General features: G+C 36.3%; 1 protein-coding gene across 2 annotated transcripts; it reads left to right on the top strand.

Annotated features, from left to right (window-relative positions):
• Nucleotides 1-574: 574 nt before the first annotated feature.
• Nucleotides 575-20,695, top strand: Chodl (chondrolectin). 2 transcript variants are annotated; one of them, XM_028757233.1, is made up of 6 exons: nt 575-1,091; nt 10,282-10,591; nt 10,703-10,860; nt 14,152-14,223; nt 16,219-16,321; nt 19,331-20,695. In XM_028757233.1, exons 1-6 carry the CDS (start codon nt 1,013-1,015, stop codon nt 19,413-19,415), a joined length of 807 nt encoding a protein of 268 aa, XP_028613066.1. In that variant the 5' UTR covers nt 575-1,012; the 3' UTR covers nt 19,416-20,695. The 2 variants fall into 2 exon arrangements, with proteins under 2 accessions (XP_028613066.1, XP_028613065.1); XM_028757232.1 differs by having other exon boundaries at nt 14,137-14,223.
• Nucleotides 20,696-22,734: the final 2,039 nt, after the last annotated feature.

Genomic DNA, 22,734 nt, shown 5'->3' with positions numbered 1-22,734 from the left:
AATTGAAATTAGTCGAGGGAAAACTTGTTTCCAAGATTCTTTTCAATTTGCTTCTGTGGCAGTTTAGTCAAGCAACCTGCTTGGAAATAATCTATTTACAGAACCTAGGTGGAGAAAAAGCTGCCACATTATATAATTCACTGAGCAGATTTTGGCTTCCACTCTGCCAATCCATCTTAAATAGTGGCTAGTGCCCCTGCATCTCACCATACATATGATCAAACAATTTAGCAGAAGAAGAGAAAGGCCCTGAAACTTGGCATCCCCGTGGACATTTATCTCTGAGAAAACCAAATGGAGCCAACTTTTGCCCGAGTTTAATAGCAAAGCTGTCACATTTTACACAAATGAGTATTGAAGTCTGTTGGCAAATGGGAAGGGGGTGGGGACCGGGAGTGGAGGAGGAGGGACTGCTGACTGGACTCTTTTCAAAGTGGCTCCAGTTTTTAGGGGAGGGGCCAGATGCTCCGCTTGGCAGGAGAGACGAAGTAGTTAAAATGATTACTAGCTAGAGGGTTGGAACCCCAGGCTCTGGGCGTATATAAGAGTGTGCAGCCAGCGCAGAGCGGCTGTTGCTGTTGCTGCTGCTGCTGCTGCTGCTGCTTCTGTTGTTGCTGCTGTCGGAGCCACGACCAGGGCACACCAGCTCAGTCCCTTAGAACAAACACAGAGACCTGAGAAGGAAGGAAAGGCAGCTGCTTAGGTTTGCACTAGAGCTCATGTTTCACCTTTCCAGCAAATACAGACACAGGAACTCTTAACACTGCCCCCTGCTCCCAGACATACGCCCACGGTGTCCTGCACTCCAGCCCAGTGCTGCACAGGGCAGCCTGGCAGCAGGTCCCTACTAAGGGCGATGCTTACAGGGATCCTAGCTCCTGCGCTGGGAAGGAGGGAGTAGAACCCAGCAGGAAAGCAAGGAAGCTGCTGGTTAGAGCCACAGGGGGTGGCCGTGCCGCGGGAGAACCTCGCCTTTCCTCCACTGGACACCTGCTGCAGAAGCGTCTCCACGATGATCCGCATTGCCTCACTATTGCTGGGAGCTGCGCTGCTCTGCGCCCAGGGAGCCTTTGCCCGAAGAGTGGTGAGCGGTGAGTCCGGGCAGGGGAGTTGTATGCGCAGCAGAAAACAAGGGATATGGGATTCTCTTCACAGAGTTGGAAAACTGTACGTAGTAGGACGTCCAGAGGGACAGGGTAGGGGTGGGGAACCATGTTATTCTTTCCTTTCATCTTCTCCCAGAATAACAGAAAAGTTTCCGAGATTTTTAGGAGTGTCTTCTTCTATGGGTAAGGAGCAAGTTTAAGCTAAATAAGGAGCAGTTCAGTCTCTCCAGGGGCAAGACTCTCTACTTTCTTTGGAAGACAGTGAGTGGAACATAGGCAGACAGGACTGGGGCACCTGTGAGAGGGGTGTGGTCGAGGATGCAGACAGAGCTTGGACGCGAAGGAGATGCAGCATGAACGCCATCTCCTGTTGGTCTGGCTCTAGTCCAGCCAGGGTGCTCACAAGGATGGTTTCTGAGACCAGCCCAGTCCAGATGTCTGAGTTTGCAGCCTTTGTTCTCAGGAGGACTGACAAAGAACTGGAGAGAGCTACTGTCCTGTCACCTTTGCTTTTGGACTTCTTTCCAAATTAGAACACCCAGGAAACACCCCTTGGAGTTGGGTGGAGGTTTGGTTTGAGGTGTTCACGGTAACGAATTTGGATTTGTACAAAAAGCAGGTGCACAATTAAGTCTCTCAAATCAGAGAAAGGTCAAAATTGCCAAACTTCCTTGCTTGGTCTCTGATTCTCCCACCCCCTCCCCCCAACTTGATCATTGTCTAGTCATTGAGCAATTCACACCGGAACCGTCTCCTCTTAGTTTGGGAAAAGTCTTTCAAGGCTCTTCTGTGTCTGAGGTAACTGTGAACAGCACCGCACATGGCAGCTGAACAGTCGCCCATAGAGAAAGCTCTTGCTGTGCCCATCAAACTGTTGGGATGAAATTGTTGAATGTTGCTTCTAACAAATACGGCCAATGTGGTCCTCTAAAAGTGTGTCCATTTGTACAATAGGTGTCACCGATAAAGAGGTAGATGTGAGATGGCAGTAACTTAAGGGGATCAGAAAACAGACCTTTAGGATCTAGCATATTAAGCTTGCCTCTGACTTGATTCTCACCAATTCATGTATTTCACTCAGTCAGATATAATTCTAAAATGTACAGGTAACCAATCAGTCCTCTGTAGCTTTTTACAGGGTGTCGGGAGCCTATGAGTTTAAGTCCTTTTCCTTCCTAATTTAGCAGAAGATAAAGAACTGTGTGGAGAGCTATCTGGTGGAACAAACTATATATTTCACTACCTTTGTGAGTTTTCACGCAAATAAATGAATAGCAAAAAGATTAGGCTTTGAACACATGACATTTTTAAAATAATAGAAGCATTTAACTAACTTAAATAATGTCCCTTTGTGGCCTTCCTATTTACACTTTAAAGTTCCAGGGGATGGGGAGATGTCCAGAGTAGAAAATATAATTCAAGTACTTTGTTGATGAAAAGTTTAATTTTCAATATAGTTCTACAAAAAATATTTCAAACTTTTGGCTAGGCGTTTTTTTTTTCTTTTTTTCTTTTTTTTTGTTTTTGGTAATTCACTGGCATCTTGAAGGTGACATCTGGAAAATTTCTAAGTAACTAAGCATGATTTATTTGATTTAGTATAAATGATGATGTTGATTTGAGATTAAAACAATTACTTAGATATGTTTTTCTTGTGGATAATTTGATTCTCTTCACATTGAAATTTATCCATCTATAAACTGATTTCTGGATCATAGGATTTGATCAATTCTAGTTGTTATTGGCTGAGCACAGAGCAGCCTAAAATCTGTTATTTTTGAAGCAATATTTCCTAACATGTCCACTGTCTGCCTGTTGATATTTGTTCAGAATGGTGTAGCAACTATTTTATGCCACTAGGGACAGGTTACCCAGTCTGAAGAGAATTGAGACAGCTTCTTCTTTGCTTTCTACTATTTGGAACATACTTAGAATACATGGAAAAGAGTTCCTACTTATTAAATTTCAGGACAAAAAATGTATAATTCTTGTACAATATCAAATAATCACTTACCCACCATGACCTCAAAAGACAAACACTGACAAACTAAATCTCTGGATGAGATTTTCATGTTTTAAAACATCCAAAAAGATACATTGTAATCCTTTAAACCCACCATTTTAAGGATAAAATATTTTAAGGCTAAATACATTTTGATCAACTTCCATATCAGTTGATTTACAAGAGATTTAATAGTGTCTGATATAATAAGACAGTACACAGACACACACACAGAGGACTCTGGTGATAATAATCCATGGATTTGCTGAATTTATGTTCATGGGAAACTAATTTGAGGATTTGAATTGTACGGTGATTTCATACTCCACACATATGTGTGGAGAACATCTGCTGCATCTATTTAAATACTCAGTTCAGAAAGTCACTAGCTGCTGATGACATTTTCCTTATGACAACTTTTTAAGATTTTTTTCTTATGGTATAAAATGGAAAAAAAGGGGGGGTATTAAAACTTTGGGAGACTATGTTTGGAAGCACGTGACATTTTCAAAACATTTGTAATATTTTAACGAACTTTTTTTTTTCTATTTTAGAGTTCAGAGCACTGTCTTCCACTCCTTGATGCTGTGTTGTGGGCTGGCCATAGGTCAGGCATCCCTTAAATTTCTCGAGAACTTGTTCACATGTACAGCTTCAACTCTACTACAATTGAGATACATTTTATTTTAAAGGCTGAGTGAAAGCAGACCATTAGAAACGAGGGTGTTCGGCCTGCTTGTGACTTCCGCAATTCATGCTCTTCATAGAGGCAGACATAATTTTTAATGTACCATTTAACCAGTCGCTCTCCACTAACTTTTCTCAGTCTATGACTTTAAGCCATTCTCCTCCATAATCTCACAGAAAATAAAGGACTCTATTCACTATGGAGAGATTTAGCTAGTGGAACCAATTATATGCAGGCCTGCCCCCTCTCTCTCCCTGTCCCCTTCCCTCTCTTATCATGAAAAGACTGTAGGATATTGCATAAGTGCTGATCAGTAAGTAGCTTTAAAAAGTACTTTAATAGCAGAGCATATTGCAGAGCATACTCAAGCTCACAGAACGATTCCATGACATCATCAAAGTAGAAAATGATGACAGTGCAAGTTGCAAAGATGTAATTACTTTAAGTATCTCTTGGGCAAGAAAGGAGCAAATTAATCTTATTACTAGGCATTTAATAAACTACCCATTTATCATAGGCATTATTCCTTACTGGCTGTTCATCATTATCTTATGGTGGCAATGTCTATACATTAATGCTAGAAAAGCATCTATAATTTAAAAAAAAAGGATTCTGAAAGAAGATAACCAGCTGATGCTTCATTAATTATTCTTATTATTTACAACTCTCTTCTGTGTTAGCTCTTCAATTTGTATACATTTGCAATCATTTAGACAACTGTAAAGTGAAATTTTTAAAATCTGTTTGAATGTTTACCATAAAAATCTGACTACAGTGACCATTTTTGTATTTGAGACAACATTCAACTTAGGCCTTAATAGTCATATTGATAAAATAAAATAAAAATGACATCATATATACTTGATGTCTCATCTGCTCTTTTATTATATATATATACATATATATATATATATATATATATATATATATATATGAGTTGTCCACAAATTAACTTTGATCTAATTATTCAGCATGAAAAAGGCACACTCAGAAACAAGTTCCCAATACACAATCCTGGGCTCAAACCAGTAATGAATAACTCACCAATGGCTGTATTAGATCAATGTATCTAACACAGAAGAGATGCATGGCATGCAACAATCCCTTCATTTGTAAAGTATGTGAAGTGTGCAGACACATGTGGAGAAGCATAGACACCAAGAAAAATGGGTAACAGAAAGTCAGCTTGGCTCCAAACCTGAGTTTGCAATTATAAGCTGTGTGAACATGGAGCAATTATTAAACTCTCTCTGTGCCCCACTTCCTTATCTTAGAGATGGGATGAGAAAATCTACATCACACCGAGGCTGGCAAGACTGAAAGCCTTTTAATACAACCTGCATCTTGTGAGTGTGGAGAGGGTAGGAGGAAAGGCTTGGCTTGGTAAGCTTTATGTCCAGAGTTTAACTTTGTAGGAGCGAAGGTTACTTCTCTAGTTGGATAGTTTAAGAGAAGGACCTCTCAGTTGTGTATCAAAAGATTTGATTTTCCTACTTCCTCTAAAGGTGTGAATTGTATTGGAAGTGATGTCTTATACTTCAAATTATTGATCAATTCAGACATTTACTACAACATTGGACAGTTATTATTATTAGTTCTATGAAACATATAGCCTATGTTAGTACTTAAAGAAACAAAAACTGTCATGAAAGTTTTGTCCATTACAAATTCCTTCAGTTCTGCTGGACTCAAAGCACTACTTTTTGATTGGCTTCTTGAACTCTGAAGTCATACTATTCCATGGTTTTCCATTCATAATTTTTATATCAATTTCAAATATCAGAATTTAAAATATAAGACCACTCTCTTCTCAGAAAGCCTATTGTGTCTTAGGGGAATAAATAAGGAAGGCTGCTGCCACCACCATCCCTGAAGTGACCCAAGACGGCATATTTGATTTTCTTAGTGCCAGGGAATAGATTCCAGCTGTATGCACTGTGCTATTAAGTGAATCACAAAATTCATCTTTCATAAATAATTAAATTTTACTAAATCTGTCTTAACTTCAAACAAACATTAAGAAATTGGTGTACTCTTGTGATCTGCAAGACAGAACACTTAGAATAAGTGGGACTTTGCTTTGTTTAGTTTCATTTAGTTCAATTGGCTTTATTCTCAGAGACCATGCAGCATGATATTGGAATACCACCGAACATCTTAGTATGTTTTGAGAGGGATAGGAAAGAGTTATAAAAATGATCAGCTTCTTGAGTTCTAGTTGAGCATCAAAAGTTTAGCCAATCTGGCTTAGGTGGTGGAATAATCATGTTTTATATATATATATATATATACATATATATATATATATATGTATATATATATATATTCAGTTTTAAAAATTTTTGTTAAAAATATCAATTTTTAAAATTAAGTGAATCATAACTGAAGAGAAGAAATTTATAATATGTCATCTATGTTTTTATTGAGCCACAGGACCTATATGTAATACTTATCTAATGCTGGTTGCATTTTATTATAGTAAGTGGGATGAAGAAACATTTGACAACCTCAAAGCTGCAGAGCATTTTACAATACGTATTTTAAGAAAAATAAAACCAAGCTAGTGTTTCTATTGAAGAAGAAACAAATTGCTATAACTTCATGAATTTACCCTTGGTTTCTTATAATTACTAAAACCATTTTCAAGCTTTGCCAACATTTGTGAATTTTCACATGTATGAAAACAAAATAGTCATTTATGGAAATAACAGCAGATATTTAATTAATTTTTAAATGTAGAGATTATTTAGTTCCAGGTTCATATTTAGAACATTTTCTTTTTTTATCATATTCTCTTTTTATTTTCTCTTTTTTTCTGGAATCTAGAGTGGAAAATCTTTGTAGATAAGCCGAAAATTAAGGTGATTTTTCAACTGGAGACTCTGAATTCAACTGGAATTTCAACTGGAGACTCTGAATCGAGACTTCTGTAGAGTTAGAGTGTACAAACATAACCTCTGTGTAGCATAAACCACTGTGTGACTTACAGAAAATTTACCCCTCCCATTAACTGTTTCTAAAAGATTTTATTTGACTATGATATTTAAATCTAAATGTCAAGGAAAGATTTCATGTAAACAGCCAGGGTGAGAAGAGAGGCCATCCTCACTGTTCTCTAGGAAGGCTGGCTTCTCCAGGAGTGGGAAAGTCACATCAGAAGATCTGCCCTAGCAGAGCTTGTCTGGGAATTAGCGCAGCATTTGTTTCCCAGCTGTTCCAGTTCCACGGAGATAGCAGCCAAATGGAATCAGCCGAAGTGCAGCAGCAAGCTCCATAGATCCAGCTTCTGCTCATTTGGCCACGACTTGGACCAAATGTGCACAGTAAGGTAGAAATCAGTAGTAAAGTAGAATTATGTGTGAAGGCATTCAGCCTGTCAGCATTAACTGATTCTACATAAGCCATAATAATTGTGCAGTATGTCTATGATTTCCAGGAAACTGCCTTGCTCTCCTTGACCTGGTAGGGGCTTTTTAGTTTAAACATGAAGACTCAGCTGGTACTCACACAAGGTCCTGTGGGTTAACAAGTTGCTTCCCGCTGATAAACGGCTTCTGTCTTGACCCCTCCAGGAGCCCTCTTTTATGCTACCATCGTCAACTCTATTGTTCATTTATTGAGAACATGGACCACTCCACCTATAGGGAAAGATTGCTTTGGATAAAGCCTAGCAACCTTTCCAGGGCCCATCTAGCATTAGGTGTGGATTCTTTATAATGCAATTCTCTTTTTTTATTGGTATTTTATTGGTTATTTTATCTATTTACATTTCAAATGTTACCTATCCTCCTTCCCAGTTTCCCCTTTGCAAACCTCCAATCCCATCTCCCCTCCCCCTGCTTCTATGAGGGTGCTCCCCCATCTACACAACCACTCACTCTTGCCTCACTGCCCTAGCATTCCCCTATGCTGGGACATTGAGTCTTCACAAGACCAAGCGCTCCCCTCCCTGCCATTGATACATATGCAGCTGGAGTCATGGGTCCCTCCAGGTGCTCTTTTTGGTTGGTGGTAAAATGCAATTCTCTATCTAGACATCATTAGTCATTTTCTTTACAGTGTGACATAATGGTATTAGTTATTTCCAAATCATACTTAGAGCCCCCCTACGCATTCTATTGTGTTATCTTAATTTTGTAAATGAGTAAATATGTCTATTACATTTTATGTCTTTGCCACATATAAACCAGGGATGAACTTATCTTTTAATATATGAAAGATAATGAGTGGTCAGTTTTAGTATATAAATAATATCAACGTAGTTCCTTAAAGGGGCCCTAGATTTGTTACATATAAATTCATGTTACTCACAAAACTTCCTGCTGTTCTGGTTCTCTTTCCCTTGAGGCCTTGCAAAGCAATCTTTAAAAAAAAATAGAACAGTATTTAAAAATGCTTGAGTGAAACACAAAGCTAAATGTCTTAGGGGTGAAAATTTGGAGCTGGAACACTCAGGGGAATGTAGCTAAGATAATTTTGGAAACTTAGAAATATGGAAAGGATGTACTAGATGAAAATAGGGTGAGAGCTTGCTTCTTAAATACGATAATAAAAATACAGGCTTGTAAGAATCATTGGAATTTTATAAGGAACAACTATTTTAAACAATGAAATCATTAGCCGGGCGGTGGTGGCGCACGCCTTTAATCCCAGCACTTGGGAGGCAGAGGCAGGCGGATCTCTGAGTTCGAGAGTTCGAGGCTAGCCTGGTCTACAGAGTGAGTTCCAGGACAGCCAGGGCTACACACAGAGAAACCCTGTTTCAAAAAAAAAACCAAAAAAAAAAAAAAAAAGAGTAACATTTCAAAATTATTCATTCTTTATAATGGAAACAACCATTGATATTTTCATTGCCTCCTAGCAGTGGGTATTTATTTCAGACTTATTTGCCATACTAAAACTTTAAGCTCATTTTCCATGGTACGTTGACTGACATGTAAACTTTTGTTAAAGTTTAAGTTAGGTTAGCTTATATATTAACTTATTTGCACTTTTCTGTGTGCAGCTCCCGAGTTCACATCCCAGTTAGTTGACTTGTTTGCATTGCTAAATAACTATTTCATGTTTTCTTTCTTTGGCAAGATCCTGAATGTTTATCTCTTAAAGACTGTTGTGGGGATAATGGTCTTCTGCCAATTTCTGCTTGCTCTGGCCTTGAGTGTCATTCCTTATCACAAACTGAGGTTTCAGAAGCTGGGATATTGCTTTAATATTGCTGTGGTATAGTTGCCCAGCATGGCAGACTGCAATTAAAAGTAAAAAATATAAATGCTTCATTTATCACAGTATTTAAGCATGGTCCCTCATCCTACATGTGACAATTTTTCATACAGACTACAAAATTCAACAGAGAGTATAAGAGAATGTCAAACATTTTATGTGGGTACAGGGAATAAAACCTCAGGTCTTCATGCTTGTGAAGCAAACATTCTACCCATAAAAGATCTCCTAAGTCCCATTACTTTTATAAATTGAAAATAATAGGCTAGGAAGGTAAACTTTCTGATCTTATTGAGTGAGTAAGTGCTTTTAAAATATTTTTGTCAGTTCTTTGAGAATGTCACACAGAATAATTTTTATCATATTCAGCCCAACTCTTCTCCTTAATTTCAGATCTTCTACCCTACACCTTCCCAACTTCATGCCCTCTTCTTTTTAAAATTCATAACTAATCAACTCTAATACGTGCTGTCCGTTTACTTCTTGGTGTGGGACCAACCATTCAAACAACTAAAGAGCACGGACTGTCTCTTCCCAAGAAATTATCAGTTGTCTATAGTTTCTTAAAGGTGAGACCTCGTGAGACTCTCCCCACTTTGTAATAAAATGCTGACTGACTTTATTCTGAGCAGGTCTTGTACGGACAATTACAATTGCTGTGGGTTCCTGGGTCCGTTGTTCCCTTCATGTCTATAAAATAGTTTTGACCTCATCCTTCCTAACCTTTGGCTTTTACACTTTTTCTACACCTCTTTTCAAGGTCTTGGGTAGGAGGGTCTGACTAGATGTCCTATTACTGTATAGTCACCCTTTCGTTGTAGAGTTTCTGTGATAACCAGCATCCACTGCACAAAGACACTTTTCTGATGTAGCCTGGGAGGTGCACCATTATATGGGTAGAGACATGTGAGTTTAGAGGGAAGGTTTGATAATATGTATACTCACCCAAAACAACAGAAGTAGTTTCACCTTGGTGACCCATGGGCTAACGAATCATTAGTTCTTGACCAAATTTGCAGTATTGAGCATGTACTTCATCCTGGAGAGACAGGACTTAAGTCTATTAAGAAAGTAGTTACACCCATAACTATCATGCCACTGTTGCAACCATGGATATATTTGGGGGAAAAGAATTCTTGATGTTTTTATTTTGAATTGTTCTTTTGTTGCGATTAACATCAAACTTATGAATAGAGACCTCACAATCGATTTATTTATTTATTTATTTATTTATTTATTTATTATTTGTTTATTTTTTGTTTTAGGTCAAAAGGTATGTTTTGCTGATGTGAAACATCCCTGCTACAAAATGGCCTACTTCCATGAACTGTCTAGCCGTGTGAGCTTCCAGGAAGCACGGCTGGCTTGTGAAAGTGAAGGAGGTGTCCTCCTCAGTCTTGAGAATGAAGCTGAACAGAAGTTAATAGAGAGCATGTTGCAGAATCTGACAAAACCTGGAACAGGCATTTCAGATGGCGACTTCTGGATAGGACTTTTGAGAAGCGGAGACGGTCAAACTTCGGGTGCCTGTCCAGATCTCTACCAGTGGTCTGATGGGAGCAGCTCCCAGTTCCGGTAAGCTATGACCGGATCCTGAAGTGTTGATTTGTACCTTGCTCGAGTCAGTAGGGCAAAGAAAAGCTCTAACAGATGTTGTTAAGTGTCCCCATGGATCTCTATTTGTAGGAACTGGTACACTGATGAACCTTCTTGTGGAAGTGAAAAATGTGTAGTCATGTATCATCAACCAACTGCCAATCCTGGCCTAGGAGGTCCTTACCTTTACCAGTGGAATGATGACAGGTGCAACATGAAGCACAATTACATCTGCAAATATGAACCAGGTAAAAGATATCCAATAGCAATGGTAGATTTTTGTGCATGTTTGTTCATACGAGACTTTGTCTTTACAGTTTCCAGCCTTTCTCTATTATTCCTATGAAGGAGGCATTACCTCACAACTTACCCTGTTAATGTACTGAAGCACATTGTTTGCAGTAGAGTGAACCTAGCAATGGCATGAGTAAAGCTGAATGGGTAGAAACCATTTATTGGGAAGGATGTTTCCAAGAGAAAATAATAATTTATACAAGGACCAAACTATTCTCATATTTTGTAAAGGACCAATGTCTATATGAAAATATTCTAAAAACTTATGAGACTGTAAGGAAAGAAGGCATAGGCTACCAATGTGCCTATGGACATAGACGCTTGTGAGCAATCGTTCCTTGGTTTATTCCTGTTGAGGAGTGAAGTAGCTTTCTTCAGGCTCATTAGTACATCAGGTCATAGCACAATGCTTGCTGTGTGGTCCTCGAATGTAATGTCTTTCGCCATAGTTAAAGGATTAATTTCACATTATTTTCTTACTCTGATTTGTATCCTTAGAAAAATGACAATTTCATCAGTTTTCTTTTGTCATGTACAGTAAGTTGAAAAATTACCTTGACCTAAGGCCCATTAGTGTGACTTCCTGCTGAAATAGTGAAATGAGTTACTTTAACAAGACATTTCAATTGAATCGGAATGTAACCTAAAAGAAGGACTAATCAAAGATGTACAAACATATATTTGATCGTCTTAGACACTCAAGTTAGAAACTTAAGCCTTGACATGCTTATTTTTCTATTTTTCTCCACAATATTAGAAAGGGTCATATTAACTTTTCTGAAGGATTGTCAGCCTGACCTCATAATACGTACCCATAAAAGGCAATTATAACCAAGTACCAATGTTCCTATTATTCTCTTGAAATTACACAATTTATTTTCTCATAAAGCCGTGAGGCACAAGAGATTATTGGATTAGACTTACTCTTGTGTTTATCCTTCTCTCTAGTCTATTAGCCAACTTTTTATATCCCTGGTGAGCTTAGACTTTGCCCTTGGTTGCTAAATCTGACATTACACACTTGGAAGTCTTTGCAAACTAAGTCTTTTATTCATTTATATTTTTTCTAATTGTGTCTTAGAGAAATACAATTGAAATTCTGTGATTTTTACAGGTTTCGTAACACTTAACATTTATTAATATCAAAATATTATTATTCATTATTTTATTAGTTATTATTATTTAGTAATTATTATTTATTAATTGTCAATGTCAAGGGTTAAAATGAGTAAAGTAATATGTATGTACATATTATATGCTTGATTAGTTTGAAATTTATTAATTACTTTCCTATTTTTACTCCCATATACTATCTAATAACATGGCCAATAATATCGAAAATGTTTTTAAAAATTATCCTGGTTTTCAGAAATATGATAATTCAATTTTAAGGTTTTCTCTACTCTACTGAAACATACATATTCTTTCAGTTCACTGATATCCATCTTTTATGTCCATACTTCTAAATGTAATATTTGTGCTAAATTTGCCTTTTGGAGCTTTTGAGATGACTCAACAGAGAAAGACACTTATTGTCAAGCTTGAAAGCTGAATTCAATCCCAGATATTTACATAGTAGAAGGAAATAAACCTAGTCTCTCAAGTTGTTTACTGGCCTCTGCATGGGACTAATGCCCTCAACCAAACCCAAAATAGATGTAATCTGAAAAATTAAAATTGCCTCATGAGCTTTCACTTTTAGATGAAAAGTCGTATAGATAGAATTTAAGTTACTAGATTTTTATTTAATTAACAGTCTCACTCAAGATTGTTAAAAATGTTTTAAGTGTAAATAGTTTGTTGACTTATTGCATGTAGGTATAAATTAATCCAAAATATCAATTGACTTGAGTGGATACACCACCAATAAATCAAGATCGTAAGACAATATGACAAGTAGCGTTCTTTAAAATATTATGTTCCAATAACAACAGAAAATGCTCTATGTAACATTTTTGTCCATAAAATAAGAAAGGTAAATAATGAATTTAATTAAACAATGAATATATTTATAGCTCTTTTTTTCTGTTATTGTTCTTGTTTGATTTTGATAGCAGGATTTTACTTTATGACCAAATCTGGTGTAAAACTCAAAATATAGCCCAGGTTGGCTCCAAACTCATGGTGAACCACTAGACTTGTTATAAATAAAAGAATGTCATAGGCTTGTAGAATGAATAAATACTTTACTACTGAACCCCAACAAGCTTTATTAAGGAAGAAACCACTACAGATACCACAATGGAACATCTATAGAAAGATAACCTTCCATTTTATTTCAGTTCAAAAAGAAGAGCTCCATTCAGAGTGACACACATCATGAATAGCATGATAGGAGTTCAGAAGGGAAGGTTCTTTGGTTCCCTTCACTTTCAGAGTATTAGAGGAGTTATAGTATGTGCCATAGGCAGCAAGATAAAGACCTTATTGGACAGGATTCCTATAGGTCAGAAGAAACAAAGGGAATTCCTTGCCCTTATAAATTTCTAGATGTGAGATTTAGGGCGTGGAGGGCACCACACCATGTGGGCTAACCTGAGTGCAAGGAGCTTTAATAGAGGCTTGCCACTAGATAAGAGTTATCCTTGGTTCCGATTTGGGTGTGTGGAATGAAAGCCTTGTAGTTAGCTGCAAGTTGGAAGAGACATTGAGAGCACAGTAGACTTGCTGTTCAGCTTGAGTGTGCTTCACTACAGTAGGTGAGTGATGGGTAGGTGGGTTAGTTAGAAGACTCTTAACTTACTCATTCCGGTGTACATGTTTTGTTTTGTTTTTTTCCTTCACAAATCCAATTTAATTTGACTAAACTGTTAAGGTAACAATTGTTTTCTCTAGGGAAAAGTATATGAGACAGTAGTATCTGACCATCTTAACAATAAGAAATCTCAAGAGTTTCTCATACATTTGGGAATTTAATTATTTAATTACTCCTGTAACCCTTCGTTGTCACTGACTGTAGCAGGCTAATTTAAGCACTGTACCTTTCTTGGTTGTTAATAAAGTTTGAGTTCTAAAGGGAATTCATCATATTGGTTCTTTTGTTTAAACCTAATTAAATATTGACTACTGTTAGTTGATTTTTTGGTACATTTAAATTCAGAATATAATTTGCCTGCAAACTATTTAGAGATCAAAATCAACCTTGATTGTTTGTTGATACATTTTATTTTTATTGACACTTGCATTTTGCTTGTGTAATTATTCATGATTTCTATGCTAATTATTTACAGAGATTCACCCAACAGACCCTGTTGAAAAGCCGTATCTTACAAACCAACCTGAAGACACCCATGAGAATGTGGTTGTTACTGAAGCAGGTGATTCTCTTCTGTGCCTCTTAACTCTCACCTAAAAAACTGTACTTTGAACCAATGCTCTTTAACCTCAGTGAAATTTTTCTTGTGATTCAGGAATTGGTACATTAATTATGGGCCCATCGACACTTTTGGACTGCATTAGACATAATTATGCAATGATAAGTTTTCAATAGAAAAAAAACCATTTCTTAAGATTTCTATTTCAAGTGGAACCATCTAGCATGAAACCACGTGATCAATAGTAACACCTGTATCTACACAGCATTCCCCAATATAATGTAGTGATTATCATTTAAACCAGCTTGTTTAGTGACTTGGAACAGTAGTTTGCTGTTGGATATACAGGCTTTTCTGAGGTAGAGATGAGTTATAAATAAGGTGGATTATAGCTTCTATTGACTTCCCTCGTATAAAAACATCTATCTGATCAATTTCAAGCTATCACTGTGATATCACTGTGTGGCATGTTGGAAGGGGGTGGACACAACGGGCTCTCTATCCCACTACCACCCCAGATGACAGAATAAAAACCAATCCAATCCTGATATGAGTTCTATATTACCCAGAAACCCATCTTAATATTCCTTAGACCTTTTTTTTTTAAAAAAAACATGACCTAAATCATAAGGACGGAAATGATTTATCTATTTCTTTTGTTAATATTGATCCAAAAACTCAAGTGTTTCAAAATCAATAACTCCTAGACATAATTTTGTATTTTTTGTCATTAGTATCAGAAATGTTAATAGTAATTTGACAAGAAAGTATTTCATAGATCCTTAAATGTTTCTTGGACCTGGTATAGACTCAGAAAGAAGACTATTCTCTGCATTTCAACTCTAGTAGACTTAGCACGTGGGACACACACATACACACACACACACACACACACGGAGTAAGGAACAAGTAAAGAAAAAGATCTTTGAGGATTTGGAGTGGGGAGTGAGAGATGACTTTGGTTAAACTAAAGTGCATTCATATATGAACATAAAAATGTGTTAAACTGCCATATATCTCTGAATTACCAGTGATTAGATCTATTTAAATACACCCCTTAGCAAAGGAAAGGATGAGCAGCGAAGTGATTTAACTACAGCCAACTGTGCAGAAGCATGAACATTTGTGACAGTGTTGACTAACTTTCAGTTTGCAATCCAAATGTCATGTTTCTTCGCTTGTTGTCCTCATGTAGATGTGTGTGTTAACCTTCTGCGCTTTTTCTGTTTCACGTATCTTCTTCTAACGTCATTCATAATAGTAAACATAATTAAAACCATTAGTAAATAATTAAACTACACCTATTTTCCTCTTACAATATCCTCATATATATATATGTATATATATTCATGGTTAATGAAGTCATTTTATGCTCTGTAGGTGTTGAATGTTGGTAATTTTCTTTAAAACATATTCAGAATATCTGTCATCATAGAAAGTGATAGAGCAAGGTTAAAAGTATGCTTATTTTCAGAATTTAATTAAATCATGCCATTGTCTCCAGAGTCTTATATCTCTAGGTTCTGACTGTATCACTGCCTAGTATGTGACTGTTGTCATTTAATCCCAGATACTTCCATTTTATCATGACACTGAGCTTATTGAGTAAGATAATTCATTCTCTTCTAGGTGAACAATGATTATAATAATTGTTATTACTTAATATAAAGGCTTTACTTGTCCAATGATTCAGAAAATTAATAAAATGAGACAGCTTATATCAATGCATTATGAAAATTAGCTCATGTTGGAATCACAAATGTAATAGAAATTTTAAAACCATGCATATTTAATTGAGCATGACAACCAGGGCATTACAATTTTGTTTAGACTTTTTTCAAAGCATCCGTGTACTTTTAATAAAATTTTATAATTGGAATTTGCTTATTTTGGAAAATATTTGATTTTACCTTAATCTTCAGGAACCTGTGTTCATAACCTTCTGATGGCGTCCTTCCTGAGCTTTCACTGAACACTAAGATTATTTTTCTTTTGTAGGCATAATTCCCAATCTGATTTACGTTATTATACCAACAATTCCGCTGCTCTTACTGATACTGGTTGCTTTTGGAACCTGCTGTTTCCAGATGCTGCACAAAAGGTAAAAACCATATTACTGTCCAGATAATTAAGGGAAAAAACCTTTAAATAAACTTTGAGACATCTTTTAAAAAAGTTACTATGTCTTTAACTTATTTTAAGGAATTTTAGTGTTCTTAGCTATCAGTAAAATTCCAGTACATAAAACTACAGTATATACTTGGATTTAATGAGGCATCCAGTGTCTCCTTTACATTTCATAAATTCTGAAGACTGTGTACCCTACAGTTTCTTTTGTTCAGTCAGGTAGATAGTGTGTCACCTTTCCATGTCTCATGTTGTACAGTTACTGTATGTTGTGGATCTGAATTTCAAGTGCTTGTAACCTCAAATGAGATATACTGTAGCATCCAGTCTCTGGATTAGTAAATTAAAAAAAAAAACAATAATGTTAAACCTTTTAATTGGAATATCAAGTTATATAGAATGTTTGGTTTTAAAAATATACATGTAGTATAGATTCAAGATTCAAAACATAGCCCTTTGTTTTATTTCAAAATGACATCTTTTGATTAGGAAATTAAGTGTAGTTATAAAGATAGTAAGGTGAGCATGGTAGCTTGAAAGACTAAGACAGAATTATCATGAATATAAGGCCAGCTTGAGTGACCATTCTAAATAATAATAATGATGATGATGATGATAATAATGATAAAGCATTCTTTTCCAAATAAATACACACACACACACACACACACACACACACACACACACACACACACACAGAGTACTATCTGACAGATATTTTGAAATAAAACAATATGTCCTAATGGCAAGATTTCCAGGAAGTCAATGAGGTAAACTTATCAAGTGTGGTACAGTCAATTAAATTCCAAGAATATGTATCCATGAAAAAAGTAGAAAATTCATTTAAGTAAGGACATATTTGCTGGAATAAATGGCCTCGTTGCTAATGGTTAAATAACTGATCAAAGGAAGGCTTGCATTATAGAAGGACCTGCAAATGAAATCGTTTCTCTTTCTGTTTCATTATCTTCTTTCCCTTAAATAAATTCTAAAGAACCTGAAAAGTTGCAACCCCTCCAAAACATTAATTATAAATTGCTAATATGTATTTATAAATGATCTAATTTAGGCATGCCTGGTAGCACATGCCTTCAATTACAGGACTCAGGAGCTTAGAGCGAGGACTATAAATTTGACTCTAAATCTGTACTACATACTAAGAACTTATCTAAACAAATAAGTAAGCACATCCTGTCAACCAAATCAAGTTAAATCAAATTAAAACAAGAATAACAAAAGAAACAAAGTCAAGTAAAACAAAACAATAACATTTGAAAGTATGAATATCGTTTAAAAATAAGGGTGTAAAAGTCTGGCAAAGTAATACTATATTTTGAGACCCTCTTGATTTTCATTAAAAGAAATGTTAAACACTGTAAATATATATATATATATTAGAAATTATGTCATTTTTGTCCTAATTCCTAAGACTATGGATAGAATCATGTTGGTTTCTTACTGGGAAAGCAGTGGCATAGGGGGATTACAAATCTCTTCTGACCCAGACTCTTAAAGTGGCCGTTAACATAGCAGATCAGTTAGTAAACACAAAATATATGATAAATAAACCAAAATTGGGCACTGTCAGTTGCCGGGATGAGCTTAAGTCCTTTGTCCATCATTCTTAGATCCTCCCCTTTTCCTTTCTTCCAGGAAAGCAAGGAGAAACTTCATCAAAGACTCCACTCCATTATCATCTGAGTGCCTTGCAGAAAGTTTAAATTCCAATCTGGTACACATGGCGGGTTCTCTCATTCCATACCATTTCCAAAATAACTCTCCTTCCCTTAACTAGTAAAACCTTTTTTAGTGAAATATTAATTACAATTGAAGCCACATGGACTACTTAACTACTTTTCTTATCATTTAAAATACTCTCCTCTACATACGGTTTGCCTGACTTATTTCCTCTTCATGCTGGATATACCTGGTAGAATTAAGTTATGTTCATCTTACTTGTTAGAAGGAATATCCATAGAATGTGTAATTTGGAATTTTACTTATCACCACAACATTCAAATTGATATGAATCAAGTATTTTTGCTTTGTAATGCTCAAGGATTTAGAAATAGAACTTTTTTTTGTCTTTAAGGATGTCTGCAAATTGGCAAGATGGTGTAATGGTGCAAGGGTGCATCTGTGAGGGTGGAGAAAGCTACCCAAGGGTGAAGTGTGAATGCCTAGGGGGCAGACATAATTACATAACTGTAGGGAGCTGTGGACAGACTAACTGAGAGATTATTTCCCGGAATCTAAGGCAAAGAAATGCAGATCTTGACATGTATTCTTGGGCTTACTTACAAGAAGGCACTTTTACAGGAGCCAGAACAGTGGCTACTATGGGGAAGAACAATCTGAATCCCAGGCACAAGTTATCATAAGGGCCTAGGTCTAGTTCTAGAGAATGGAAGTTACATGTCAGAAATATCCTGGAGGAAGAACTACAAACTCCTCCTAAGTCACTGAATATGCATCTGCCTTGGGAGTACATTGGTTTGAGAGAGAGGCATAATTAACTTTGTGGACTCAAATGGAGTTCAGTTCAGGAAGACTAAAAGGAAAAAAAGCAATAAGCAGTTACATACACTTAGGACCAGAACATGTGTTTGTGAATGATTTTACACTAATTGTATCAACCATTATATCAGAATGCCTATAAAGCAAAATTCAGAATCTTGGCCAATGAAAACAAGTTTTTTTGGGAAGTTTTAGTATTCATCTAGACATTGTTACACATGTGTGTTTGAACTTTATGGTTCGTCAAAAGATGCAAATATATTTGCTTGTCTGTTTTCAACACCCATAAGAACGGTTTGCCATCTTTACACATCGGAATAATCTAGACTTTTTTTGTAGGAATGGAAGATATGTTCAGGAGGAAAGAAGAACTCATGATATCTGTCTGACTGTCTCCATTTGGAGCAAGGTCCATCTAGTTTGATATGATTCAATAACTGAACTTATTTCGTTTTATGTTTTTCAGTAAAGGAAGAACAAAAACTAGCCCGAACCAGTCTACACTATGGATTTCAAAAAGCACGAGGAAGGAAAGCGGCATGGAGGTATAATAATGAACTAGCAGTGCTCTGGAAAATAAAAATAGTTTTGTAATTCTTGATCAGTGTAAGGAATGGCATCATTAGTTTGGAATGGCTTGAAATCTCAAAGGATCTGCAAGATGAACTGTAAGCTCCCCCTTGAGGCAAATGTCAAAATAATTTTTATATGTCCATAGTTTTACTTACAAAATATGCTGAGTGAGACCTGCTTACTCTCCTAAAGGATACACCCAAACTTTATGTAAACGAAGTGGACCATGCAGATATAATTTCTGTGGATAAATCTGGAATACTTTTTGGGAGTAGTTACTCTTGATTTTTTTCATCTTCATAAACTTTTATCTACTTCATGCAATATAAATTGTATTCCAATTTACAGTGTGTAGAAACATTTTACCTTTGCAAAAGTGTTTGATGAAAATAGAGTGTTCTGATATTTATATTTATGGCATTTGATTTTTACAACATACTGTTTTCATTAAAAACTGAATTCACACAAACACAAAGAAATCTTTCCATAGGGAAAACATTTCTTTTGTAGGATAGTTCATGTTCTTTCCGTTTCTTTGCTTTAGGTTCAGTAAAGTTTAGGAAGTCTCTTCAGAAATAAGAAACTATTTCATTAACTGTGCTATTAATCTGCTGAAACACTTTGCTTAGAGGCAAGAACTGTCTAACTTCAAATGTGCAAGACACGTGCCTTACAATTACTCTTAATTTAAAATTAAACAGATTTTTGTAATAAAGTATCTTTACTAATACTTATATAGACACCAGTATAGTTAAGCTTTCAAAAATGGCATCTGCAGTACAAATCACAGGTCTTCACACGTTGCCTATAGAATTGCAAAGAGCTCCCAGAGTGTTAGGAATCAATGTGGCTCTTCCCTGTCAGTCAAACACGATGACTATTTGAAGGCTTTGGAGTCAGACAGTTGCTGTTTGGCTGAGGTTTTCCTAACTGAATTTAGCCTGTATAATATATAAAATTCAGTGGTTTCCAGCAGTGTGATGTTAAGCAGACCACACTGATATTACTGATTAAAAAAAGAAGAAGAAGAAAAACAAAACTACAAATCACATCAATTAATGGACCATGGACTAGAGGTCACTGATGTTTGCTTATCTTTGATGAGTGTTATTTGTGATTGTGAACTGTGGCATCCTTCTGTCTGATGGAGTTTCCTCAACACATAGTGTTTGTTCTTCTCAAGAGAGTTGTAACTATTTTGTCTTCAAATGTCCCTGTGTCACTTTTAGCCAAATAAAGAGTTCTTGTTTCTGAAGAATGATCATTGGTGTTGTCTACGTTCTTAAGGGAACAAAGTCCAGATGTGTCTCATCATTATCTGAAGATGAATCCAAACACTGCGTGTGAAGAGCACAGACAGCAGCGAATCCAAACGAACAGGGAGGTTTTCTTCTTCCTCTGTCCATCTTTTTCAGTTAGACGATCATGCACTTCCCTTAAGTAGACTTGATTTCCAAACAAGAGGCAAAATGAGCTCTCAGACTTTTTTTCTGCTTCCTTGAGACAGAATGGGCAACTGCGTTCTAAGCTCAGCTGTCCTCTCTTAGCCCCATCCTTGTGGGTCCAATGGGAAGCCAGCTGTTATGATCTTTCTTGCCTCTATGCCAACTCCACGAGTTTCTCCATTTAGCTAGGTCAGCGAGAAGGGAAACGGGCCTTCCCCTTTGTCTGTGCCACTCAGAACTCTTAACAGCTGAAGGGTGGAAGCACAAACTGAAAGGGGAAGGATGAGGTTCTTCTTTTATTATTACTCAGGTCAGGAAAACATGCAGTGTCATCGATGAACTCTGTGACAAGGGTGGAAAAACAATTCTCTTTCCTTCTAAAAGATGGTGATGATATCGTCCTAAGGGTTTCTGAAGTTTTAGCTGGCCCTTGAAAAGCAGATACATGATACAACTGCTCTGTATTTAAAGAACATAGTTTTGATATATGTTGGGAAGTGCTATATTCAAGTATTCAAAACAAAACACATACCTACTTCTCCTTATTTCCTCTTTCTAGGATCAGGTTATTAGCAAGTTTTTACTAAGAAGGGTCTTCCCACAGACCTCTGATTGGTAATGCCAGTGCTTATGAGAACATCTAGTTCTCCACCATCTTGGTGAATCTTCTTTTATTGAAATGTCTTCCAAGCTCTGCCTGTCATTAGGTACAACATGGTTGCCTCTCAACCTCTGTCCTCCATTTTCAGGGTCACTGTCTCCTGCAGACTTGTCTCCAGTGTCTCTTAAATGTATCGAATTGTAACTACTCTGTCTAAGCGTAGCTCAAGCTTCCTTCCTTCCACAGAGCAAATCAACACACTTGCTTCTTCTTATACAACTCATTTGAACCCTATTCATTCTTGCATTGGGTTAATTCATGAAAAAAAATGAGTGCGTTTATGTTGGTGAAATATGTCTGTGTCTGTGTGAGTGTATGTGCACATTTGTGTTAAGTTAATGTGGATTTCAGCAGATTCTGTGTGATGAGCTGAACTGACATTTGCAGTTACTCTGGAAATAAACCAAGAGATTAAAGAGTGAAGAAAATTAATTTATTACACATTTTTGCCTTTAGAGGGCAACTCAGCTGTGTCCGAACAAATTTTTCACATGTTCAGGATAGTTTATAAACTGTCCATTTTTAAACTGTTTTTTTGAATCAATGTAAAGATTATTTGTGGAGATTGAGGGTGTAATGTAGTTTACCTTTATGTTGATGCTAGGTTAGGAGAGAGACCTTTGCATGTTTTGTTTACCTGGAAGAAAAGAACAGTTATGATGTGTCATGTCTGTGATATGGGCTCACAAGAAATGTACTTTTTTGAGCAAGGGAATATTATATTTAGATAGAAATGCTTGTGAAAGACGAAACAGAAAAACAACGGGGACTCTAGTGTTAACACTAAATTGAAATTAGATTAGTTAGAACAGTTTATTTTAAACAATGACACATTTCAGGCAAACTATTTCATTTCACTTCTTCACCCATTTTTACTTACATGTATGAAATATGTCTTAAAATAATATCCCCTCACACAACAGAAAATGGTAAAAACTGATTCAAGACTAAGGTAATGATAATGTCTATAGAAGAGTAATTGTTTATTATGAAACAGAAATGCATTTTATAGTTACTTTATGTTGCAAAGAAATTTTAATTTATTGTTTTGTCTCTCTTCCTCATTCTAGCATTTAAATGATTTAGCTAAAAATGTTTTTTTTCTTCTCATGAAACTCAGTTGCCATACTAGTTTGAGTAAAAATGAAGAAAAAGACCTGCCCATCATTCATGTTTGGGTCAGGAAAATGC

Source organism: Grammomys surdaster, unplaced genomic scaffold (assembly GCF_004785775.1).
Source record: "Grammomys surdaster isolate TR1022 unplaced genomic scaffold, NIH_TR_1.0 126153, whole genome shotgun sequence".
Taxonomy (NCBI): Eukaryota; Metazoa; Chordata; class Mammalia; order Rodentia; family Muridae; genus Grammomys; species Grammomys surdaster.
The sequence above is the reverse complement of the archived record's forward strand: the minus strand, read 5'-3'. Positions and strand labels throughout refer to the sequence as shown.